Source organism: Panicum virgatum, chromosome 3N (assembly GCF_016808335.1).
Source record: "Panicum virgatum strain AP13 chromosome 3N, P.virgatum_v5, whole genome shotgun sequence".
Lineage (NCBI taxonomy): Eukaryota > Viridiplantae > Streptophyta > Magnoliopsida > Poales > Poaceae > Panicum > Panicum virgatum.
Window position 1 is genome coordinate 58,770,498 of NC_053147.1, and position 25,203 is coordinate 58,795,700.

The 25,203-nt window shown below is 48.2% G+C and overlaps 2 protein-coding genes and 1 pseudogene across 3 annotated transcripts; 2 read left to right on the top strand and 1 right to left on the bottom strand.

Annotated features, from left to right (window-relative positions):
- The first annotated feature begins 1,911 nt into the window (after window positions 1-1,911).
- On the top strand, window positions 1,912-4,716 carry LOC120666359 (myosin-2 heavy chain-like). Its single transcript, XM_039946187.1, has 2 exons — window positions 1,912-2,207; window positions 2,743-4,716. Exons 1-2 carry the CDS (start codon window positions 2,159-2,161, stop codon window positions 4,650-4,652), a joined length of 1,959 nt encoding a protein of 652 aa, XP_039802121.1. The 5' UTR covers window positions 1,912-2,158; the 3' UTR covers window positions 4,653-4,716.
- A 14,367-nt stretch (window positions 4,717-19,083) lies between these two features.
- LOC120667941 lies at window positions 19,084-20,654 on the top strand (annotated as a pseudogene).
- A 3,140-nt stretch (window positions 20,655-23,794) lies between these two features.
- Window positions 23,795-24,733, bottom strand: LOC120666362 (probable histone H2AXb). 2 transcript variants are annotated; one of them, XM_039946188.1, is made up of 3 exons: window positions 24,441-24,731; window positions 24,100-24,333; window positions 23,795-24,067 (listed from the first exon to the last, which is right to left on the bottom strand). In XM_039946188.1, exons 1-2 carry the CDS (start codon window positions 24,624-24,626, stop codon window positions 24,109-24,111), a joined length of 411 nt encoding a protein of 136 aa, XP_039802122.1. In that variant the 5' UTR covers window positions 24,627-24,731; the 3' UTR covers window positions 23,795-24,067; window positions 24,100-24,108. The 2 variants fall into 2 exon arrangements, with proteins under 2 accessions (XP_039802122.1, XP_039802123.1); XM_039946189.1 differs by having other exon boundaries at window positions 23,795-24,333; window positions 24,441-24,733.
- Window positions 24,734-25,203: the final 470 nt, after the last annotated feature.

The window sequence follows — 25,203 nt, forward strand, 5'->3', positions numbered from 1 at the left end:
TGAGTTAGCGGAAAACGTGACGGAATGCCAGTTTAGGGTAACGTTGATTCTTTCGGTGCTATCTTATGAAACGGACGTCTCTCAATGGTATTTTACGGAAACGATGTTCTTTCAGTGCTGTCTGTGGAACCAATTTTCCGTTGTAGCAAAATTATTTGTAGCATAACCATTTTTTTTCATGCGGATAGCAGCTGCCAGCATGATTTGCTTCTCTTCCTTTATCACCCAGCTATTTGCTCGATGGCATATATGATGGTATCCTGATCTCGAGCCTGCTTTGTTTATTCGGATTAGTTTCTTTGTTTAATGCTAAACGTGTGCAGACTTTATTGGTTTAATGCTAATAAACGTGTGTGCGGCCTGCAGCTATAGATATTCAGAAAATCGGGAAAAAATGATGTTCCTCGATTTAGCCTACAGCAAGAGCTCCTTTTAGAAACTCGCGCATGAAGCCAGTGATGGTGATTTTTCTCGTCACCTGATAAACAAGAGAGCTCTTTCGTTTTGGAAACGAGGGTGTGCATAAGACCAGTTTCGAATATTAAACGTGCTCGGTTGAGCCAGCCACGTCAGCGGTGCATACGTGGCAAGGGCCAAGCTGAGTTAGCAAGTCCAAACGTTCACCGTTTTAGTAGCATATGGCTGACAAGTGGGACCGGAAGGGGACACAACGGTGTGCGTGAGAACAGAGCCGAAAGTAATGGTGGGTCTGAAAATTCGGCAATGGAGCTACATTCATCATCTTATATAAGCCGTGTGTGCTCCTCGCACCTCTGCAATCATGCAATGTATGTAAGCCACGAGTTTGTTTAGATCTGAACCCCCTGGAAGAGCTTACCTGATGTCAGAGTTGCAGCAGCAGCAGCAGCAGCAACACAAAGGATGTTGTAGTGGCTAAACAAGTGCGGTCCATACATTTAACTGCTTCTAGGATCAAACGAGAATTGGTGAATCTTGCTGCGTGATTGTTCACTAATCTATCAGCAGGCACTAGACAGTGAAATGGAACTCTGCCTCGAGCACTTGGATTTGCTATGCTGTTGCAATTAGTCATCAGGCTGTTTTTTTCCGGGGAATCGCTGAGGATTTCTTGCCGATTGATTAGGCACCGTTTTTAGGGGTTCCAGAATGAACGCCAAGATCTGACAGCATGGGTTTTTCTCGGTTTTGAAATTTGGCCATGCTTTGTATTGGTGTCTCTCCATTTGAAATGCAGAAACAGAGACATGCATGATGTAAGGACGATCAATATCGTACATGGAGTTGAACACTGCATTGTGAGATGAAAAAAATTCTAATGGTCGCCTTCGCCTTTCGAGGATTAGCAATTGATGCCTTGCACTACATTTATCTTGCTGCTGTCTCATAGCAGCTGCAGTTTTCTGAAACAGTGGATTTCCTTTCTGAACATGAGCACAGACTAAGAGAGCCTCGGTCCTCAGAAGCGCAAACACGCATGCGTCGAATCCAAACGTTCAGACCCAAACTTAAAAATGATGAGACCAGATTTAAAATGCGATTCAGACCCAGCAATCCAATAGATTCAGAATGCCACGAGAGGTTCATTGGCCGTGTTAGCTGACGGCGAGTGCAACAAATTCGATCCAAACATTAAACCAGGGGACTGCAATCATCATATTTGCCAACAATTTGGATCGGTGGTACCGAAATTCAAGGAACACTTGGTATGAAGATCGACCCTGACCGGCAGAACAGTTTCAAACTGCTTAGATAAGCGTTATTTTGACAAGCAAAGAGTTCATAGATCACAGGCAGAACAGGATGTTATGACGGTAGGCCCATGTGGGGATTCAGTCTTTGGATTTCTTTTAGACCCTGATCAGGCCCCAGTGTCCCTGCATACGTTATTACAAAGGAGCTGCTCCTCCATTCCTCTTCCTCACCGACACTCCATCCTCTGACTCCCCTGTGATCCATTCCTCTTCTGCACCAACACTCCGTCCCTTTCTTCATCCCTCCTCATCGATACTTGCACCCTCTCCGCCCTTTAATTTCCTTCTTCCACCTTGTATATATTCAGCCCGGGGTGGCTGCTGCAGGGGCAGGAGCGCAAGGCACATTCTTCGGCTGTGGGACATTGTAGAAATAGCCAGAGGCATCTTCCACCTCCGTCAAGTGCGTGGCAACAGCGACCGACATGTCGTCGTCAACTTCTGCAAGTTTCCAGAATAGGTCGTGGTTTCAAGGTTAGCAAAGACATCATCTTTTGTTTCTTAGCGAATTTCCTAGATGCCCTTAGAAATTATAGCGTTCCCTTACGCGCCACTGAAATTTGTGATCCCTTATGTGAACTGCCATTAGTTACATTTACCTTATGTGCACTGCCATTAGTTACATTTAAAACTATCACCATTAGGTTGGTTCATGGTAGTTCGTGTTGTATTTGTATGTGCACCGGTTATTTAAATTTGAATATGATTATTTTGAATCATATAGGTACAAGTTGGTCCATACTGTTGCATATATGTTGTCCAAAGTTTGGCAACGAGAGACCAGGTTACAGTGGCAGCCATTTAAAAGCAACTTCATAGTAGAGTGATGGAAGTGGCATAGAAGGGTCTGCAAATTTTAATAGATGGCAGATAGGGAAGTGGGAATTTTTATGGCACATATGTGATTGGTATAAATCCAATGGCATAGAAGGAATTGTCTCTCTTTTTTTCGTGTGCAGTGTGTTCCGTTTCTCTCCTCTAAAACTCCCCTTCAAAACTTGTGTTGCAGATCTCTTTGCAGATGACAGAGTGAGGATCCTGTCGCAGCAGGTCTCCTCACTTCAGGATAGGGTGTGGGAGTTGGAGCGCAAGAACACCCAGCTGCTTGGTGACAAGGGTAAACTGGAGAAGCAATTGGAGGAGACAAAGGCAGCGGCTCAGACCATAACAAGCCACAAGGAGGAGGTGGAGAAAAGCTTGAAGTGTGAAAATGACAAGCTTCGGTCGGAGATTTTGACCGCAAAGGAAAAGTATAGCCAGTCTGAAGTGGAGGTCGAGAAGCTTAAGATGGAATTATGTGCATTGGTGGAGGCAAATGAGGCAGCTATAAAGGCATTTGATGCTAATAAGGCAGAGATGATGCTTGAAGCCGAGGAGCTTAGGAGGAGGGTGGAGGATCTCCAATATAATAAGGATTTGATGGAGGGTGAAATTGAAAAGCTTCAGTCAGAGGTTATGACTGCAAATAAAAAACATAGCCTATCTGAAGCCGAGGTTGAGAGGCTCAATATGGAATTGAGTGCATTGATGGAGGTGAAGGAGGCAGATGTAAAGGCATTCGATGCTCACAATGCAGAAAGCATGAAGGAATTGGAGGATCTTAAAAGGAAGTTGGACGAAATCCAAACAAATAAGGATTTAGTTGAGGGTATAAATGATAAGCTTCAAAAGGAGATATTAATGGTAGAGGAGAAATATAGCCAATCTGAAGCAGAGGTTAAGTGCCTCAAGCATATATTGGCTGCATTGGTGGAGACAAAGGAGGCCGCTGCAAAGGCATTTGATGCTGAGAAGGTAGAAATCATGAAGGAATTAGACAATCTTAAGAGAAAAATAGAGGAAATCCAAGCTATGAAGGATGTGATGGAAAGTGAAAATGACGAGCTTCAGTCAGAGATTTTGGCGGCGAAGCATAAACATAGTCTGTTTGAAGCAGAAGTTAAGAGCCTTAAGATAGAATTGGATGCGCTAGAGGTAGCAAAGGATGCTGCTGCGAAGGCATTTGATATTGAGAAGGCAGAAATCCTAAAGGAATTGGATGATCTTAAGAGGAAGGTGGAGGAAGTTCAGACCAGCAAGGATTTGGTGGAGGGTGAAAATGATAAGCTTGGGTTGGAGATTTTGACTGTAGTGCAGAAACAAAGCATGTCTGAAGCAGAAGCTAACAACCTCAAGGTGGAATTGGGTGCATTAGTGGAGGCGAAGGAGGCAGCTGCAAAGGCATCTAATGCCGAGAAAGCAAAACTCATGAAAGAATTGGAGGGTCTTAAGAAGAAGGTGGAGGAAATCCAGATCAAGAAGGATTTGGTTGAGGGCGAAAAGGATAAGCTTCGGCTGGAGATTTTAATAGCAGAACAGAAACATAGCATGTCCCAATTAGAGGTTAAAAGGCTCAAGATGGAATTGGTTGCATTAGCAGAGGAGAAGGAGACAGTTGTGAGGTCATTTGATGCTGAGAAGGCAAAATTCATGAAAGAATCAGAGCACCTCAAGAGGAGGATAGAAGGAATCCAAGTCATCAAAGAAGCGGCTGAGGAAGCATGGCGCGACAAGGATGCTGAGGTCAATAGGCTGAGGGATGAGTTGGTTAATATCCATGTTTCTATGTCACAGCTGCAAGCATCCTATGACGGACTTGATGCCAAGCATTCACACCTAAATGATGAGAAGAGTTCAGTCCAAAAAGCATTAGAAGTTGAGAAGGTTGAAGCATGCAAGCTGAAGTCAAAAATTCAGGAACTTGAGAATCGCAATGCTGAAAGGGATGGTGAGACTGAGAAACTGAAGGCAGCACTGGAGGAAAAGAAGAGTGAGATCAATGCCATGAGCAAGGACATTGAGCAGCTGCATCTCGCGGTTGTTGAGGCGCAGGAGAAGAATAAGGGTAGCATTTTATCATGCTTATCATCGTGCTACTAATGTAATGGTGCTCAGTTGGCATTATGCAATGAAATAAAACTTTATATATGATGATCACTATTCATTCAGATGCATTTCATGACGGTTCACATTCTTAACACTTTGGTTGAAAGTGCCACCATAGGTATTATCACTCAACAAAGGAATGCTCCTGATCTCTCTGGACTCGCTGCTGACCCCTGCGGCTAGTATTGAAAGTTTAAAAATTTGCATGTCGTTGTATCATTACTTAAAGATTATACTATTTTTTACCATATATCACCCTGTTCATTATCGTAAATTGTCTTATTGTTGGTTAAAAAATTCAAATTTGATCTACCTATAATAACAATTTGATTTGTTGAGCTTTAATAATATTATGCATATAATTATTTTTATTTTTATTTTATTTTAATTGATTGTTGTTAGCTTTAGTTTTTATTAATAGTATATGTTTGTAACTGATACATAGTTAAATGATATTTTATATTTAATTTTTCATAATGGCATTGGTGGGTAATATTTAATTAGGCACAGGGGTATTTTAGGCTAATTTTTATCATAATGGCAGTGGTGGGTAATTTTTATTTTTCTATTTTTCTTCGATTAATGTGGGAATTTCTAGGCCTTGAGAGCGAATGTGGAGTCTCCGTTTGTTGGCCAAATAATAAGATAATAGATGGTGCGCGGTTGGTAATATGCAATGAAATAAAACTTTATATGTGATGATCATATTTTTATTCATTCAGATGGATTTCATGACGGTTCGCACTTTTAACACTTTGGCTGAAAGTGCCACCACAGGTATTATCACTCAACAAAGGAATGCTCCTTTATAAGTGCTCATTCCTAATCAGACTACAAAGAAATAGTTAGGCCTCTACATTGCTCTCTCATGAATTGTAGCCAGGGTCCATTTGCCCCTGTTATATATGTTTTAGCTTTTTTAACCCCTTGCTCTCTTGACCGGGTCGCTCTTCAGTGATTCACCTTTAGTGCTGCTAACCACAGCATTCACCTATAGTTTTTGCAGTCTGCCTGACAGCACCATTGCATGACCTCGGTTTCTTCTCACTCCCTCATCTTTGTCGTCTCGCACTCCCTCGTGTACTAAGTGGCCCGCTCATAGCATCTGATTAGAACGAATAAACACGGACTGCAGCAGCTAGTAAACAAAAGCAACCGACTGAAATTACTCAGAGAATAGATACTAACTCATCTTAGTTTGCCAGTTCTGAAACTAGCAGTTCAGAGAGCATCCACCAAGGAGTATGCTAGTCTCACATTGCTACAACACACAACACCCTTAGTGACAATCAACAAAGCACCCCATTCCCTCTTTCTTTGCCTGCACTCCATGCCTCTCCTCACCGGCACTCAATCCTTCCCTTCTCTCCTTTCCTTCTTTTCTTTTTTTTTTTTGAAAGGATTCTCTCCTTTACTTCTTCCCTTCACTACCGGACAGCCATTCTTTGCCGAGTGCCAATTGAGTGTAACACTCGGCAAAGACTTTGCCGAGTGTAACACTCGGCAAAGAGCACTCGGCAAAGCCTCTGACGGCAAAAGGGGCTTTGCCGAGTGTCTAATTTTGGGCACTCGGCAAACTCTTTGCCGAGAGCCCCGGCACTCGGCAAAGCTGCCACGTGGGGCGACTGTTGCCGAGGGCTTTGCCGAGTGCCTAACGGCGGACACTCGGCAAAATTCAAAACTGTGCCGAGTGTCGCGCCTTGGCACTCGGCAAAGCCCTCGGCAAAAGTCGCCCCACGTGGCCGTTTTGCCGAGTGCTAAAGGCTGGCACTCGGCAAAGCCTTGTCTGTTTGCCGAGTGCCGATGGTTAGCACTCGGCAAGCTGTCAAGCCTTTGCCGAGTGCCAGCCTTTAGCACTCGGCAAAACGGCTTTCTACTAACCCTGTGAAGGCCACTTTGCCGAGTGTTTTGGCTTATGCACTCGGCAAAGTGGCCAAATTTTTTTTTGTTCCTTTTCTCTGTTTTTCGATACAAATACAACAAAATTATATTTGCATGCAGGGTCATTACAGGCAGTTAATATAACAAATATATAATTGATAATTACAAGAATAATACCGATACAAATAACGCAAGTGATCACATATATCGCAAAGTCCGATCCATCACATAGAACGAGTCCGATACACAGAATGAGTCCAATACATAAAATATGTCCACGATTAATGTCACAAGTCCACTAGTACTACAAATCACTCACAATCAGGTGGGGGAGGGGGGCGGCCAAGTTTGCCACGGGGCCGCCGGCGAGTTCTGGTCCGGATAAGGGTCGTTCGATGCATTCCACGACTGATTCTGCAAATAGAAACACATAAATTGAGTAAGAATAACAAAGATATAAATAGAAACACATAAACTGATTCTGTGTAACACTCCAGTGTTAATTGCGATGCTAATCGTGTGCTTAACCCGTTAATTATGGACTTAAGCTCATCGTTAGCGTTAATCCAGTTCGCGCGGTAAACATCAATTTAGCAGTGTTCGATCGCGTTTTTCTCTCTAATCCGGGTTCCAAATCAACTTTCGCCCAAAAGCAAAGTTGTAGATCTTCTCTCCCTCTACAACTTTTATTTCGGCCAAATTTCAAGTTTCCATATGAAAATTTTAGTTTTGAGTGGTCAAAGTTGGGTCAAAAATTCGTTGAAACTCCACTGTTCTTTCCCTGTTTCACCACTGTGCACGGCCACGCCGCGATCGGCGACGAGCCGGCGACGCCACGCGTCGGATGTCGGCGAACCTCGTTCCCCGTGAGCCATCTTATCCACTCCCAGTGCCCGTCCCTATCCGAACCATTTCCTTCTCCTTCCTCGAGCTCGCGACGAGTTGAAGCCGAGCCTGAGCAGCCCCGCTACGGAGCGCCCCTGCTCCGGCCACCCCTCGCCGTTCCTCGCTATTTCCTTGCGCCTCGACCTCCCTCGCCTTGCCCAGCACCCACGCCGTCCCTTTCCCGAGCCCGACCGACTCCCTTCCCGGCCGATTCGGCCTTGCACCACCGCGGCCGCCATTGTTGCCGCCCAAGCTTTGCCCCCTCCCGTCGAGCTCCACCTTCCGGCCTCCCTCCGCTCCAATCGAGCCCCCGGTGAGCTTCTTTGCGACCCACTCATGCTCCCCGAGCCGTTCCCCTTTCGATTCCGGCGACATCGCCGCCGCAGCGCCGCCGCGCCGCCGTGTGCGCCTTCCTGCGCCGCCGACGCACGCCGCGCGCCGCCCCCGCGCGAGCCTGCTCGCCACCGCCGCGCGCCCCGAGGCCGCCGAGCCTCCCTCGCCGTCGCGCCGCCCCATCCTGCGGTCCTCCTGCCCCGCCACGGCCGGAACGGCGCCGCCACCGCGCGCCGCCGCGAGCTGCCGCCGCCACTGCCTAGCTCTGCCGTGCCGTTCCTGCGCGAGCCGCGGGTGCTTGGGCCCCTGAGCACGCGCCCGCCCGCGCTGCCCGGCTGGCCAGCCCGCCCCTCCCTGGCCGCCGCGCTCGCGCAGGCGCGTCACCGTTCGCGGCCGGGTAGAGCAGGCAGAGCAGGGGAGCACCCTTTCCCCCCCCCCCCCTTTGCTCTCTCTGTTCCACTGCCATATGGGGCCCACAGGTCAGGAGAATTAGGGTGATTTTATTTCTTTTTGTTGATTTCGGCTGAAACTTTGTAATTGCATAAGAAATCACAGGAAAATCCTAAAAATGCAAACTAAATTTTGTTAGTTTCCTTAAATCAAGATCTTTAGAAGAAAAATACTTGTGCAGGTGAAATGTCAATTTTGCCCCTGCTAAATTTATGGTTTGCATTTAAGCTAATTCATTTTGTATCGGTTGTTCTGTTTGTCTAAAAATCCTGAAAATTTTGTGGTAACCTACTCATTGCATGTGTAATCCACTGTAAAAATTTCATGTGCTAGTGTTGTTCACTTTTGTGTAAATCTGTTTATGTTTAGTTTACCTTGCTAGAGTTAAATAAACATTTTCGGTCATCAATAAATATTGGAGAATTTATGTGGCATGCTTTATCCAAATCATGTTTTCTGATAAATTCTTGTGGCTTGATCATATCTGCAAGTTAGGTGCTTGCTTTTAATTTGTTCCTAGCTAGGCTCTTTTCTTTTATAAGTGTTGTAATTAATTCTTTTATGCATGTGTTCTTGTAACAAAACAAGCCCCTAGATAATCTGATCCATGTTGTTCTAGGGTTGTAATTAATACTTCGAAGCGAGTTTAGTAACTTTTGCTTGATAGGAAACACTTCAGGCTAAAAGACATTTGCACCAGGAATCCGTCTCAGCGCTGAACCATCCCTTTTGAACCATAGTTTGGGCTGTTGTTATATGTTTTATCCATGCATTATTGTATGTTTACTGCATTGCCTTGCATCTTTTCATGAGTCTCATGCATGGCATATTTTAATCGTATAGATGAGCTGATTGCCGAGCAGGTCAAGAAGCCTTCCGCAAGAGAACCGCAGCCAGGAGAAATCATTGATCAAGCTCCCGAAGAAGCCACTAACCCTGCTGACTTGCAAGGCAAGCCCCGGAGCATATCCCTTATTTTAATTATTTCATGTTATATTTAAGTATTGTGCATTTACGTTCAAGGAATTGATTGGAACCATAGATGCATAATCTTGAATACCCAGTGTCTTTACTAGTGCAGTTATCGATAGCACCGCTATGCTTAAGTAAACTCGGTAGAAGACGGGTGATTTCCTGTCACCCGCGAGATATAGGGTTGTTACTTCAGGCAGTGTTGTGAGAAATAATGCAATGATAAGGGAAATTGGAGACCGGGTGGAGGGAAAGTTGGACATGGTTGTTGATTAAAAGAAAGTTGAGTCTCCGCCTGTGTCGATTGAGGACCGTTCCGTTGTTGGCCCTTTGACTGAGGATTGAACAGTACTAACCACATGCCGGAAGTAGGAGGTAGTCGAAACCGGTAAGCTAATTACCTTAATTGCGTCAGAATCTGAGTCTCGACCTGCGGTGCTGGGTAGGGTTGACGGATGGTGAAGTGGCCCACGGGTTCACCGGGTGTTCGCACGTGTGGGGCTCATCATCCAGGTGTTTGCGGGCTTGATTCAGACTTCGGGGTAATTATGGGAACAGTTGACGTGTGTGGCCCGACGGGGTTTTCACGTGTCGTGTGAGTTAGGTCCACCTTGCAAGGTTAAATCGGATCGATTCGCCGTGACTCGCGGATATGAGAGCCTTGGTCAATGCGTCGCATCGTAGTAAGGATTGAAAGGACAGAAAGAGAAAAGATGGTTTTATGTTGATGTTCTTGAAAAGATAATATGCATAACCATGTATGCTCTAGAGAACTAGGCAAACCTAGTTTCTAGCTATCAACACAATTGGAGCTAAAATATTGAAAGTAAGGATCCAATATTAGTACCTTTTTAGCAAAAGAACTCCAGAGCCAAAAGCCTTGCATAATTAGGAGTCGGCTAAGTATATACCAATAGTCGGGTAAGCCTTGCTGAGTATTAGAGTACTCAGGGTTTGGTTGTAACCCTTCTGAGCAGGCTATCTTCCGGAAGACTTCGAGGAAATCTATGTGTCCCAAATTGGTCAGCCTCTCCATCCAGGTTGGACGGTTGAGTGGGTTCCGTCTTCTCAGTGAAGTGTAGGCAGGTGAGCCTCACATCAGTGGGCAAGATGTGAAGCTCGTCTTTTGTCATCGATGTTATCTATCGTATGGTATTTTTGAAGCTTGTTTCAAACTAGTTGTACTTTCCGCTGTGTTTGAACTCTGTATTCGAAATGTAACCCTGGCTTGTAAAACTTTATTGTAAATTAATTTGGAGGCTTTTTTTAACTCTGGTTGTAAGTTAAATTTGAAAACTGTTGTTGCTTGTAATCACCTGTCCTCGTCTTTTGGCGAGAGTTCTCGTGTAATCGATCCTGGTTATAGCAGGCAGTCTGGGTGTACTGGTGAAGTGCAGTAGCGGAGGTTTAAGTTAAAAGGTTAATTAGTGCACTTGATTGGTATTATTTGGACTGTTCTGTGACATTCTGCATACTCACGGGAGTGCTAGAAGGTCCCTGAGGAAGGTAAGGCTGAGCTGGAAGGGCGAAGGGAGGAGGCGGCGTCGCATAGTACAACGATGCGCCAAGTCCTTGCATCCAGGTGACCATGCTCTGCATCATCGCCGACTGCTCCTCCCTCAGCTTTCGCTCCTCCTCCAGCTTCCGCTCCATCTCCAATCGGCACCTCCTCTCCTCAGCCCACTTTTCCTCCATCTCGGTCTACAAGGTTTTAACATCCATGTTACAATACGAAGCAAAGTTGCGTAAAAATCATAGAAAGACAACTAAATCTGAACAAACCTGTCTCTGGTGCACGCTGGCCATAGAAGTCTCAGGCCGTGGGCGTATGGGCGGTGTCGAGTCGATGGTACTTGCCCTAAGCTGCGTGAGGCTGGGCGTACTCGCCGTGTCGACCAAGCTGTTGGCGATCCAGTACCGCCCGTGCTTTTTCCCGCCTCCCGCCCTCATGATGGCTTCTCCGGAGAGTGGCACGGTCGCTGGATCCCAAGTCTCCCCGTGGAGCGCCCTTCCCACCTCTGTGTACGCAGTGAGGCGTGCCGGGATGCTAGGGTTTGTGTATGCCTCTGGTGGAGCCGTCGGGTTGTAGGCCACGTCCGACGTCGCCCTGCCCATGTGAGACATGGCGTACGCCGTGAAGTCGTTGCAAGACTGGCCTGAGTGAGACTCTGACTGCCAAGAAATCAACAAGATCATTAGTACGAATTCAAAATATAGCTTTAGAAATAATAAAGAAAATAGTGAACTTACCCAAGTTTCCTTGTACTCGGCGAGGCTACGGCTCCCCTGATGATGTGCCGGACCCGGCATCATCAAGCGGCGCTCCCGGCATAAGGCGTGCTGGCGGGCCCAGTCCTCGCTGATCCACTTGTCCACCATCATGGACCAGCACTCGGCCTTGTTTGCGCACTAGTTCGGAGGCACCTAAACGTAATGAATTGCATGACATATTGTAATATCAAATACAAGATAAATGAGTGGAGATGACATTTATTTACCCTTAAGTACTGGTCTCGCGTGAGAAAGATGTCCCTTGCGACTGGTTTCTTGACACTCCTCTTCTCGAACTCAGTGCAGTACACAACGACGGCCTGGACACGCGACACGTAGTGCATGTCCTTCACCAGCTTGTAGCAAGCCTGGTGAGTCAGCTCGTTCGCCCGGGCCTCATAGACTTCCTCGCACCTGTAGAAATCCTGCATATATACCCCACAAGATAATTGCAATCATCATTCCAAAAATTAAAACAGAATGCGGTATTTCGACCATTTTAGTTCGAGAATAACTTACCCACAACTCCCCGACCACCCGCCTCACTTTGGTGGTGAAGTTCCTTCCTTCACGATCTGTAGCGTTCGGGCTGGCCATGTAGTGGTCCCACGTGTATGCCGGCTCCAGGACCCCAGCATGCATCACGAGCCCGGGGAAGTGCTACCTGCACAGAAGACCCAAGATACCATTGGGCTTCCTTTTGTGCTCACCAGGCTGCACAAAAAACCACCCCCTGCAAGAGTGTTTAAGGTAAAATTTTGATTAGTATTGAGATTTTAAATATATATAATGCATAATAAAGAAGTACTTACTTAGACTCTAGTGGCCGAATCATCGGGCCTCTCGCTGGAGGGATCGGACGTCGCGGGAGTTGCGACGGTCCACGCAACCACACCTCCCGCTCACTTCCTGCCACCCCCTCCTCGGCATCCTCCTCGTCCTCCTCGCTCCTCTGCTCCTCCTCCTCCTCCACCCTCGATTCCTCCTCCTCGCTCCTCTGCCCCTCCTCCTCCTCTACAAGAGAAGGGGTCCTCTCCCTCTTCCTCCTCACCTTACCTCCTCCACCACTCCCACTACCTCCTCCTCCTCCACGCCTCCCTCTCCCTTTCCCTTTCCCTCCCCCTCCTCCACCACCCTTGCGAACACTACGGCTCCCATACTCCTCGGGCGCGTCAGACCCACTACCGCCTCCTCCACCACTGCCCATGTACAAGGAGCTCAGCCAAGTCATCTTGCCACCGCCTGGCATCTTTGTTTGGTTACCTGAAATCAAAAGGAGCGAACGAATTAGTCAAGATAAACAATACTTGCAAATAAATGAAAATAAAGAAAATATAACTACAAATTAACATAATATACATTAAATATTGCGAGTCATATATGTTTTAAAAGTAGTCATCATAATCGAGATCAGCTGGGTCGTAATCCTCATCATCACTATCAGCTATGTCAACATCACCAGCAGAATCCGAATGAGGAATGTCGTCTTCACTGTCTCTGCCTAAACATAGTCGCTCTAGTAATTGTAAGTCCTGAATATTTTGAACCTCATCTCCACCTTCCTCGTCCGCTTCCCTTTCATTGTCGACTTCCATTCCGATCTCGTCGGATAAGTCTATCTCAAAACTCCCTTGTAGCCCCTCTTCTTGAAAAAACTCTCTATCATTGTTGTAATCTTCGTTGTTTGGGAGAGGAAGTTTGCCGTGGGGCGATACTTTATACACAACATCCCAACCCCGAAGACGGTGGTCGGTTTGGCACGGGTATGAGAGATAATAAACTTGTGTGGCTTGTTGAGCCACAATGTACACATCATCGCCTTGTAATGTTGAATCCTGTCGAATTTCGACTAGGCCAACACTAGGAGTTTGCCTTGTTAATGTTGGATCGAACCAATGGCATTTGAATATGACTGGAGTGAGCGGTACAGAACCATGAAACTTGAGTTCGTATATTTCTTCAACTCTTTCGTAATACTCAACTCCATCTTGACCTGGCATAAAAACGCCGGTATTGGTGGTTCTTCGATTGGGTCGACTCTGCTCGTATCTCATTATGTGAAAGCGATAGCCGTTCACGTCATAAACATTAAACGACTTGACCATGTAGCTAAAACCATCGGCAACCTGTCTCAACTCAGCACTCATAGACGAATCAGTTTGGCCCTACAAGCGTATACAGGATAGTTTGTCATATAGTTCGAGGATAACGAAATGGAATACAATTATGAATTGAAGACTACCTTCTGTTGAAACCAATAAATGAAATCAAGTTGTGAATTTCTCGTGCCATTTTTAAGAAGACTCCATTTCTGTCAGGGTTGGAGCCCTTGAGCGACGCCAAAATAGCTGTCGAAATTCCCTGTATCAAAAATGACAAAGGGGGTTAGATGCTAAGTAGTGGAAACTTGTGAAACGAAAACTCGTGAAGTGGGCACAATGTTGAGAACTTACGCAATATACGGCTCCACCTCGGAAAGGTTGGTCAACACGTATAGCATGATACGGCGCCACTCTCCATGGTTCAAGGACTTGTACCTCGCATCACTTGCACTTCTAAGTTGTCCTCGGAAGATGTTGAGACCCGATTTATTATCGCCAGCATTGTAACGAGGGGGTGGATTATGCACGCTGGGAAGATTGTCACGATAGTATTTGGTAGTGAAGTTTGGCACCTCCTCTAGAATATATGACTCGGCAATAGAAGCTTCAATTTTACATTTATTTTTGCATTTCGTTCGAATGACCTTTTGACATCTCTCAATTGGATAGCACCAACGGTACTGCACAGGCCCCCCCCCCCATCCGTGCCTCGTACGGAAGGTGTAGAAGCAAATGTTGCATCGAATTGAAGAGGCGGGTGGAAAGATCTTCTCCAACTTACATAGCAACACAAGTGCCATTTTTTCCATGTCCGAAATGACGGCCCGAGTCAACTCCTTAGCACACAGCTGGTGGAAGAAATTGCTCAACTCTGCCAACACTCGCCATACATTATCAGGGAGATAGCCTCAAACCATCACCGGAGGAAGCCGCTCAATCCATATGTGGTAGTCATGGCTCTTCAGCCCATTGATTCGCATCGTAGTCAAATTGACTCCCCTCCTCAGATTCGCTGCATACCCATCTGGGAATTGTAACTTTTGAATCCACTCTAATGCTTCTTTTTTTTGTGGCCTCGTAAGGACGAAATCCGTCGGAGTCTTCCTCCATTGTCTCCCTGGTCTCGGAGTCTTCATTTCGTATCTTGGTCTATCGCACAATGTTGTCAGATCCACTCGAGACTTGACATTGTCCTTCGTCTTATCAGGGATGTCCATGACAGTTCCAAAAAGAGCCTCGCCTCAATTCTTTTCAGTGTGCATGACATCAATGTTGTGTGGAAGGAGAAGATCATTAATATAGGGAAGCCTCCACAAGCCAGATATCAGAGTCCAGGAATGTTCCTCGCCATATCCCACAAAACCACCGGCATCACTGACCTGGAGCGCATCTATCTGACCATGAAGCACGGCACCCGTCAGCATCTGCGGTGCAGGTTCTGTAACTACGACACCTTTCGTGAAGTTCTTAATGTCTCTTCTAAATGGATGGTCAGCAGGAAGGAATTGTTGATGTTTGTCAAACGACGAATACTTGCCCCCCCTTTCTCAACCAAATGAATTGCAGAGTTGCCTTGCATGTTGGCCATGGGAACTTTCCATGAGTACACCATCTGCAGAAAATGCCATACGCCGGGAGGTCATACAGGGAGTAGTGGTACCACACATACATTCTGAAGTTTGTCTTTGTCGCTCGGTCATACATCCACACCCCCTCTTCCCATGCTTTGATCAACTCATCGAATAGAGGCTCCATGTAAACACTTATTTTATTCCCTGGGTGCTCAGGAATAATTAACGACACAAATATGGTATGTCGTTGAAAGAGAACACCGGGGGGGAGATTCAATGGGATAACGAACATGGGCAACATGAGTACGATGCGGCCATCATACCATAAGGATTGAACCCATCGGTTGCCAGCGCAACACGTACATTACGAGCTTCTTCAGCTTTCTCACGATGAATCTCATCAAAATGAGTCCATGACTCACCGTCGGAGGGATGCACCATCTTATCAGGGTTGTATCAAACACCTTTTTTGTGCCATATCATCTGTTTTGCAGTTTCCTCGGTCATATAGAGTCTTTGGATCCTCTGAATGAACGGAAGGTAACGTACGATTTTCACAAGAATCGTGAGCTGCCTCTTAGGCTGACCGTCACCAGCATCCACCTATAAGAACCTTGAGGCTTTACATTTTGGACAGTAAGTTTCAGCCTCGTGCTCTTTCCTAAATAAGATGCACCCATTAGGACAAGAGTGTATCTGCTCATATGGCATCTTCAGTGCACTAAGAATTTTCGTCGCCTGATACATTGTCTTGGGCAGAATGTGATCTTCCGGAAGCATGCTCCCAAAAATAGTCAACATACTATCAAAGGCGTCTCGACTCAGGCCAAACTAGGACTTCAAGGCCATAAGGCGTCCAATGCCGTCCTAGCTAAGAAACCTTTGTTTGGCCATGAAGAAGTTTCTGTGCCACCTCCAACATCTCGTAAAACGCCTTAGTGCTTGCCTCTGGCTCCTCCTCCTGCGGTCCTTCACCGAAATGTGCCTACTCATAGTCGTCTAACATGTCTCCAATCCCACCAGCAGCATCACATTCATCGATGCGATGCCTCACGACCTCGTCCCTCATATGATGGGCTTCACCGTGAAAGATCCACCGGGTATAGTCTGGTGTAAATCCATAATTGACAAGATGTTCGCCCATGACCTTCTTTGTCTTTCATTTTTGGTTTTCACAACTCTTGCAAGGACACCACATAAAACTCGACCCTTCAGCTTGCGCCCATGCCCCTTCCAAGAACTCGTTAGTCTTCTCAATCCATTCATTGGTCATGCTAGCTCGAGTTACCCGGTCGGTGTACATCCACCCACGGGCATCCATCTTCCAAGATATCAGCGACTACTATTAAATTTCGGCTTAGAGTCTAGTAGGTAAAGATAGGTCCTAATCCCACCCGACCATGCGTAGATGCGGTCTACTTCCTTGATCCACTCCTATCCGAGACAAAATTTCGGTAGCACCTCCCCGCTGTTCTCCATATACACGTCCCGAAAGGGAGATTGTGTATCCCAAGAACAACAGGGAGGTGATGCCGAAACTCTGCCTCGGATCGGAGTGGACCATAGAAACTGACCCCATCTACACATCCTCGGGCTGTCCAAAGAAGCGTGGACAATTCGAAAAAGATACGATTAAAGATATGCAAAAAACTGCATATCTCCAGTCGTATCTCTTCCGAACGGGAGACGCCTAACTGGTTTACGCGATCTACGAACATGATTTACTAAATAAACTAAAAAATGGTGAAAATATACTAAATCAGACTTTAAAACTAAATAAATATTTAAATCAGAATTATAAATATGTAAATTCAACTAACTGAATATCTAAATAAACTACCTAATTTTTAATTGAATTGTAGATAACATCTAACTAATAATATAAATAACAATTTAAATAAATTCAATCAGAATTAAAAACTAACTAAACATATAAATAATATTCTAAATAAACTAATTAAACTAATAAACTAATTAAACTAAATACACAAATACACTAATTAAACTAAATAAATTAATAAAATACACTAATTAATTACCATACCGTGGGCGTGGGGGGCGGGGCGGTAATGGGGCGCGTGGGGCACGGGGCGGCGAGCGGCACGGCGATGGCCCAGGCGCGTGGGATGGCGGCGGCGGGAGGCGTGGCCGCGGGTGCGTAGGGCGGCGGCGGCGGGAGGCGAGGACGGCAGGAGGCGGCGGGCGCTGGCGGCGGCGGGCGCGGTCGGCGGCGGTCATGTGTCGATGCGGCGGCGCGGCCGGGTGTGGAGGAGTGTGAGACGTGAGAGAGAAAGTGGTGGGCACGGGCGCTTGAGTGCTAGGACCCCTTCTTTGCCGAGTGCCCCGATCCGGCACTCGGCAAAGAAATTAAAAAAAATGAATACAACTTTTGCCGAGTGCTTAAGATCCAGCACTCGGCAAAGGTATTAAAAAAAAGGAAAAAAAACCTTTGCCGAGTGCCTGCGATCCGCCACTCGCAAAGCTTATAAAAACCCAAAAACAATGTTTGCCGAGTGCTTGCCCGTACAGCACTCGGCAAAGAAATTTTCCTGCAAATTCAAAGAACTCGCTTCAAAAAATGATATTAATGTACACATTCAACAAAAATCCATTATTTCATGCATTATTATTTGTATTTTAGATTAGAACAGTTGACTTTTCATTTTTTTATTATTTCATGCAAAAAAAACTATTATTTCATGTATTGCATAGTTAAATTTAATTTATATCAACAAGATTGTTTTGATCAAGTGTTTTACAAAATTTTAATGAATATCAATTAAAAAGTTTGCCAATATAAGTCAATAATTTATGGATCATAATTTCATGAAGAAAAACCTATTATTTCATGCTTCTAAAGTTAAAGTTCAAACTAAATACAATTATTTCCAATGAGTGGCAAAAGAATATAAAAAATTCAAAAAAATTACCCAAATTTCATGGGATGCATAATTTTTTTATTATTTGCCTAAACAAAAAATTTCAAATTTAAATTCATATGCGACTTTCATTTTGAGTACAAATCTATCCCACTATTCTACATTTCTCAACAAGTCCCATGATTTTCAGACTTTGTTTGCTATCTTTAGTTTTTCCCGAACGTCCGTGCGCAGTATTGCGGTCAAGTTTCGTGATAAACATGCTTCAACTATTTAGTTCTTTTGTTGATATGGCATCAGTTTTCATCCAGATACATGAATATAACTTTTCCTTTCAAAGATTTTGAAATTTCGATCCACTTATAATTTATACATAATTTCAAAGAATATTACCACAAATAGAAATAAATATCAGAATATAGTAAAATAATTAATAATAGTATCATATGCTACCAGGGATTAACTTTTCAAATTTGAGTTGATAATAAAAAAGTTTGAATGGAAAAAAAAGTAAAAATAGAAATTATTTGCCGAGTGTCAGGTGGCTGGCACTCGGCGAAACGGGCTTAGCCGAGTGCCGCCTACAGGCACTTGGCAAAGTTTCGTATTTGCCGAGTGCCGGCCTTGCAGCACTCGGCAAAAGATAACGGCTGTCAGCCACCCTAACGGCCGTCGCACGGCGAGCGCGCGTGCTGGGCACGTGAGCCGTCTTTGCCGAGTGCTCGCCCGCTGGCACTCGGCAAAGGCGAGATATGCCGAATGCCTTTCTTTGCCGACGGCCAGCACTCGGTAATGTTTTGGCATGTCGTGTGCCGCATCTTTGCCGAGTGCCCTTTGGCACTCGGCAAAGCCGAAGACACTTGGCATTTTTGCGTTTTCCGGTAGTGCTCGTATGTATTCACATTCAGACAGCAGCGAGGCATCTTCCACCTCCGACCAGTCCATAAGAACACAGAAGCCGCATGTCATCCATCATCAGCCTCTCCTCCAATTCTCCACAACATGACGTACATATTGGTCAGGTGCGCCAAGATTATTTTTTTTTTTTTGCTTTCAGATCAATCCAATCCAATCTCCACTAATGACTCTTCTATCTAACACATGCACTGCAGAGTACGTTGATCAGTACTGGAGGGCGCAGCGGTTAGAGAAAGAGAAGACCAGACTGTCCAACGAGAAGCGTGATCTGGAGAGGCGGCTGGCGGAGACGACGAGGGCCGCTCAGGCATCCTCAACCCAGGTCGCCACGCTGGGCCACAAGGTGCGGGAGCTGGAGCGCCAGAACACCGGACTCTCCAGCGACCTGGCGAAGCAAAGGGAGGAGACGAGGAAGGCTGGTCAGCTGTTCATGAACGCCGCCGACAGGCAGGGTTCACCAAATCAATCGGTAACCGGTCCGGTTCTGGTTTTGTCCGATATGAAACCGGTCCAAATTCAAAATTTAAATTTGAATTCAAAAAAATAAAAAATTCTCAAAAAATTCCTAAAAATACTTCAAGATGCGACTAATCTAATGGTGCCAATTTTTCTCAAAAATTCGTTCATTTAGTATAGTTTGCGGGGATTTGAAGTTAAACAAAAAAAACGTGCATACAAAAGTATACAAATACAATGTAAAAGTAGTACAAAAGAGGGTTGGAGGGTTCATTTAGACAAAAATATGTTATACAAACATTTATTTAGTATACTTTGCGGGCATTTGAATTTAAACCAAAAAAGAAAAAAAATTGAATTTGACCGGTTACCAGTCAAACCGGCCGGTATACCGGTACGAACTGGTTGAACTGGGAAGTTTGAATTTGTCCGGTTCCGACCGCCGGCCAAACCGGACCAGTATACCGGAACCGGAGGCCGGCGGTTACCGGTCACCGGTCGGATTTTAAAACCCTGCCGACAGGTACGAGCAGGTCGCGAGGAAGCAGGTGAGGGCACGAGCGGCGGAGCTAGAGGGCGCGAGGAAGGCGAGCCTGCTTCTCATGGACACCGCCCACACGTACCAAGACGCGGCGAAGAAGCAGACGAGGGCCAAGGAGGAGGAGCTTGAGGACACGAGGAAAGCGGTGGTGGTGCTGATGAGCGCTGCGGATGCGTACCAGCAGGAGGCGAAGAAGCAGATCAAGGAGAAGGTGGAGGAGCTCAAGATCCTAGGGGCTCAGAAGACAGAGATCGATGCGAGGGCAGCAGCTTTGGAGTCGGAGCTCGATGCAGCTGTGATGAAGAATCAGGAACTGGAGGTCGATCGTGATAAGGTGAAGGTTGAGAATGATGATCTGAGGTCAGAGGTCGAGAGGCTCGTGATGGAATTGTGCGCGTTGGCGGAGGCGGGAGAGGCAGCTGCGAAGGCATTTGATGATGAGAAGACAGAAATCGTGAGGGAATTGGGAGACCTTAAAATGAAGGGAGAAGCAGCTGCGAAGGCATTTGATGATGAGAAGACAGAAATCATGAAGGAATTGGGACTTGGGGGATCTTAAAATGAAGGCTGAGGAAATTCAAGCCAGCAGCAAGGATTAGATGAAGGGTGAAAACGATAAGCGTCAGTCAAATGGGACCGCAAACATTGGCCTTTGCACTTTTGCCATTAGACCCACATTTCATAGGCACAGATGGTCCCACGGTGTCATTTACTGGGAGTGGCAAAATCACGAGTGATCAATGTTTGCAATCCTAATATTGTAATTATTTCAAAAAAAAAACAAGCCTTAGATTAAACCTGAAAGTGCTAATTATTATAACACACCGGAGACAATTCATCTGTTACTGACGAACCTAGCCAATACCTCCAAAAAAGAAAAAGGAAAAAAACAAACCCTAGAGGCAAGGATTTAGATTCCTCATCATGAACTCACTTGTTGGGAATTTTGGGAATAGCGGGATGCAAGAGTATTTGACCTTCAGCTCTTTCTAATACAACAGGCAACTTTCCTGCTAGTACATTTTCTTAAAATAAAAACTTCTGCCTGGAAAAATTTCTATATTCTGTTCATAAGTCCAGTTAATCACTGGAAGCCAGGAAGGAGCTTAGGCTATCCGCACCGGGTACTGGGAGCCACCCGGTACCCAGTCCTCCAGTACGACTTTACCGTTTTTTCCCCGCAGCGGGGGACGGTAAGTGCTACTTGATAGTAGCGTTCGTGCCCAGATACTGGGAATTCAGGGGAGAAAGCGGACGAGCGCTATCGCGCAATGTGGCGTGGGGGCCCCCGCCGGCCAACCATCCCCCGCCCTCCAACCCGCGCCCGAGGCAACACGGAGCCGCACCAACCATGGTGGACGCCGCCGCCGGAGCTCAGCCACTGCCATCGAATCAAAGGCCGCCGGGACGCCCACCTGCCCAAGCCGCCGGAGGAGCAGAGGGCGGCCGGGGCGCGGCAGGGAGGCGCGGCGAGGGGGCACCTCCGCTGGCCCTGCCGCACGCGCGGCTCCGCTCGTCCGGCGAGCTCCGTGGCCCCGTTCGGCAGGCGAGCTCCGCGGCGAGAGGGCACCTCCACTCGAGGGAGGGAAGGCGGCTCCGCTCGGCCGGCGAGCTCCGCGGCGAGGGGGCGCCTCTGCTCCGCGTCTCCTCCACCGCCGGGGTAGCCCCTGGCCCGCGGAACTCGCTGGAGCAGCCATCCCGCCGCGCGCCGCCCACGTTGGTAGGAGGTGAGCGAGTAGGCCCGCCGTCGCACCCAGAGAACCGGATCTGGAGGGAGCACCGGCACGGGGAGGCTGCCGCCGTGCCATGGACCCGCGCAGGCATACGCCATGGCCGCCGCCGCCATGGACCAGAGTGAGGAGTGCCGACAGGAGCTCGAGCCGTGACATGGCCCCACGGCGGAGCTCGGCCGCGCGCGGAGCTCGATGGGGCCCGGCAGCACGGTCTCCACACGCGGCTGAGGAGCTCGAGGGAGAGGGACGGGCGCGGCGCGGAATGGGGAGGAGGAACGAGCTCGGCCGGCGCCACCGCATGCGCGCTCGCGGGTGCTCGCCGGTGGCCACCTCGCAGGGCTCCGGTGCGGCGCGGGCCTCCGGCCGCCACCGCCTTGGCCCCGCGTGGGTCCGGCCGGGACGGAGCTCCGGGGCCGCGTCCAGGCGCCCTCGAGGCCGCCGGACCCGCGCGGACCCAGCACCGACGAGGGAGGGGGGAGGGAGGCCGGATCCGTCTGCGCGATGGCCCCGCACGGCTAGGGAGGAGGGAGGGAACCAGGAGCCCCCGACGGCTAGGGAGGAGGCGCGCGGATGGCCGGCGAGGGAGGAGGCACACGGATGGCCGGCGAGGGAGAGAGAGGCGGAGAGGCGGAGCTCGCGCGCCGGTCAAAGCCCGCCTGGCCGGATCCCTCCGCGCTCGCGACTCGGCGGCCGGCACTCGAGGAGAAGCCGCCGAGGGACATGGCCAATGGCGAGGTAGGAGGCAGGCGGAGGAGAAGGGAGGCGGGCGGAGCAGACAAGGTCGGGAAGGGAGAGAGAGAGAGACAAGGGAGAGAGGGAGGGCGCGCTGGGAATATAAAAAAAAGAAAGGAGGCTGACGCGGGGGCCATTCATGGGTAGTTAGTATAGAGGATGTCTATAGAGTATGAACGAGTGCGGAGAAACTAAATGTAGAGAAGAGAATATTGATGACCAAGACAGAATATACTTTTTAAAGAATGGATTTAGAGTATGACGAGTGCAGACAACCTTAACTGATATCAGAATTGAAGAGATCTTGCAATGGTAAATGAGTGCCACCAACTGACATCTCAGCTACTTTATTTATTTAGAATCCAGAGCAAAAACAGCACTAGCGGATAGTGATAATGTCACTTCTCTCTTCAACTGGTAAATCGGCAAATGGTATGTCAGTTGGCACTACACAACGAACAGAAACTAAGGCCTGTGCATGGCCGTCATGTTACCGAGTCTTATTAAGGAATGTGAGGATTTCTTGTGGGTGGGGAACCACCATCTTGGGACTTCTTCCAGAATGATCTCAATTGGCGACAGCGTTGGTGGCAGGTTTTCTAGTGGCAGAATGAATTTAGTGGTTAGTATTGCTATGCCTCCATTCCAAATGCAGAATCAGAAAGTAGATGGTAAAAGGAAATTGCTGCGTATCCTAAGTCCTAACATGGTTATCTGACCGTTGTACCGTATGCTGGGAATATGTAATTATGGCCAATCTATGCATAAGTGATGCGCAAGCATAGATGTCTATGCAGCCCGGAACACGAAAACCCGCCCGAAAGCCCACTTTTTTGGCCCGGCCCAAACCCGACACGGCCCGGTAGCCACCATGCCCATGCTGGCCCGGCCCGGTGGGGCGTGCCAGGCGTGGGCCGCCACTCCCGCCCGCCGGGCGGCACAGCCCGGCCCGATAACAGGTAGCAAGTCCAAATTCAGATTAGTACAAGAGATTCGGATTTAATGCACCGATTAAGCATTTAAGCAGGTCAATTTTGCCCACCAGAGCAGAACATTCAGAATAATGCACTGATTATCTGACATGCAGGGTAGCAGCAAGCAAAACAAATTCTGAGGAATGTACCAATTATCTAGAGGGGCTAAATTTACAGACGATCCAAACATACCTGGAACATGGGAACTATAATTCATATGGGAAAAAACACCCACAGGTCCACCACAAACTCCACCTGTGCTGATGCACAGCAAGTGCAGGTGAATTCCACTGGAAATCGAAATGAATTCATACTGTCAGAACATTCAGGAATACCACAAGGTCTCTCCTTACCAATGTCCAAATACATTTTGAAAAGGAGGTTTAATTCCATCCAGCAACTCAGCACAAACGATCCAGACATCTAGACAAGGAAACATTCAGATGAAAATTCATCTCATAAGCAAGCAGGTGAATTCGTCTGCCGCGATTCAGAGGTGAAATTTACACAAAAGAAAGATCACAGAACCATTGCAAGCAGCAGCGACCGACCATTTCATCCATTCCAGCAAGATTGATTGATTGATTGATACAGCAAACTTCCCACGATAAGCCATCCATTGCAAAACCTATCCTAGCCTAGGCGAGACACTAGAACTACTACTAGTGAACCAAGAAGAAGCCGCCGCATCGGCGGCTCCGACTAAAGCCGGGCCCAGGCGGAGGGAGGGAGGCCATCCGCGCCGGCGGCGGCTAGAACTCCTGGGAGGCGGAGCCGATGTCGGCCTTGCCCTTGCCGCCGGCCTTCTTGGGCAGCAGCGTCTGGTGGATGTTGGGCAGCACCCCTCCGGCGGCGATGGTGACGGCGCCGAGCAGCTTGCTGAGCTCCTCGTCGTTGCGCGCGGCGAGCTGGATGTGGCGCGGCACGATCCGGTTCTTCTTGTTGTCGCGCGCCGCGTTGCCGGCCAGCTCCAGCACCTGCAGAGTGCCAACGGCACGGGAGGGGGCTCGTTCAGAAAGGGAGCCATCGGATTGGGGGGAACAGTAAGGAGGAAATCGATAGGGGAGGGAAGCGAAAGGTGTACCTCCGCGGCGAGGTACTCGAGGACGGCGGAGAGGTAGACGGGCGCGCCGCCGCCGACGCGCTCGGCGTACTTGCCCGTCTTGAGGTAGCGCGCGACGCGGCCGACGGGGAACTGCAGGCCGGCCTTGGACGACCGCGACACCGCCTTGGTGCCCTTGGGCTTGCCCCTGCCGGCGCCGGAACTCATCTTCTCTCGTCCCTTCCTTCCTTCCGAGGGGCCCACGAGATCGCCGGAAGCGGTGAGGCGCGGCGGTGGCGCTGCCGGGGGGTTTGAGGCTGGAGATTGGGGGGAGGGGGGGGGGGATGGACGAGGGCGGAGGGGGGGCACGGCGGGTTATGTAGAGGCCGCGGAGGCGCGCGATTGGCCAGGGCGAGGGGGCGCGAATCGCTGACGTGGACGACGCCGGATCGGCGGGCGGGCGCGCGGGGACGGAACGGACGGCCCGGATTTCTCCCTTGCGCACGGGCTTGGGGGCGGTTCGGTTTTGGACTTTCGGTTTCGCGCGAGCAGGCGGGAGGCCGCCGGAATTCGGGGGGGGCGTTTTGGTTTGCGCGGCAATTAGAGCGCGCGTGATTAGATTTGGAATTTTGTTTTTTTTTGAGAAAGATTTGGAATTTTGATTGTTTGGGGAATTGTGTGGGCGCGTGCACGCGCGGGCTGGGCTGGGCTGGTGTGAGTGGCTGCTGTCGTCGCGAGGGCCCTGGTTGGGCCTTTTTTCCCCGAGGCTTACGAGGCCCGCTGGACCGTCCGGTGGCCCATTTCT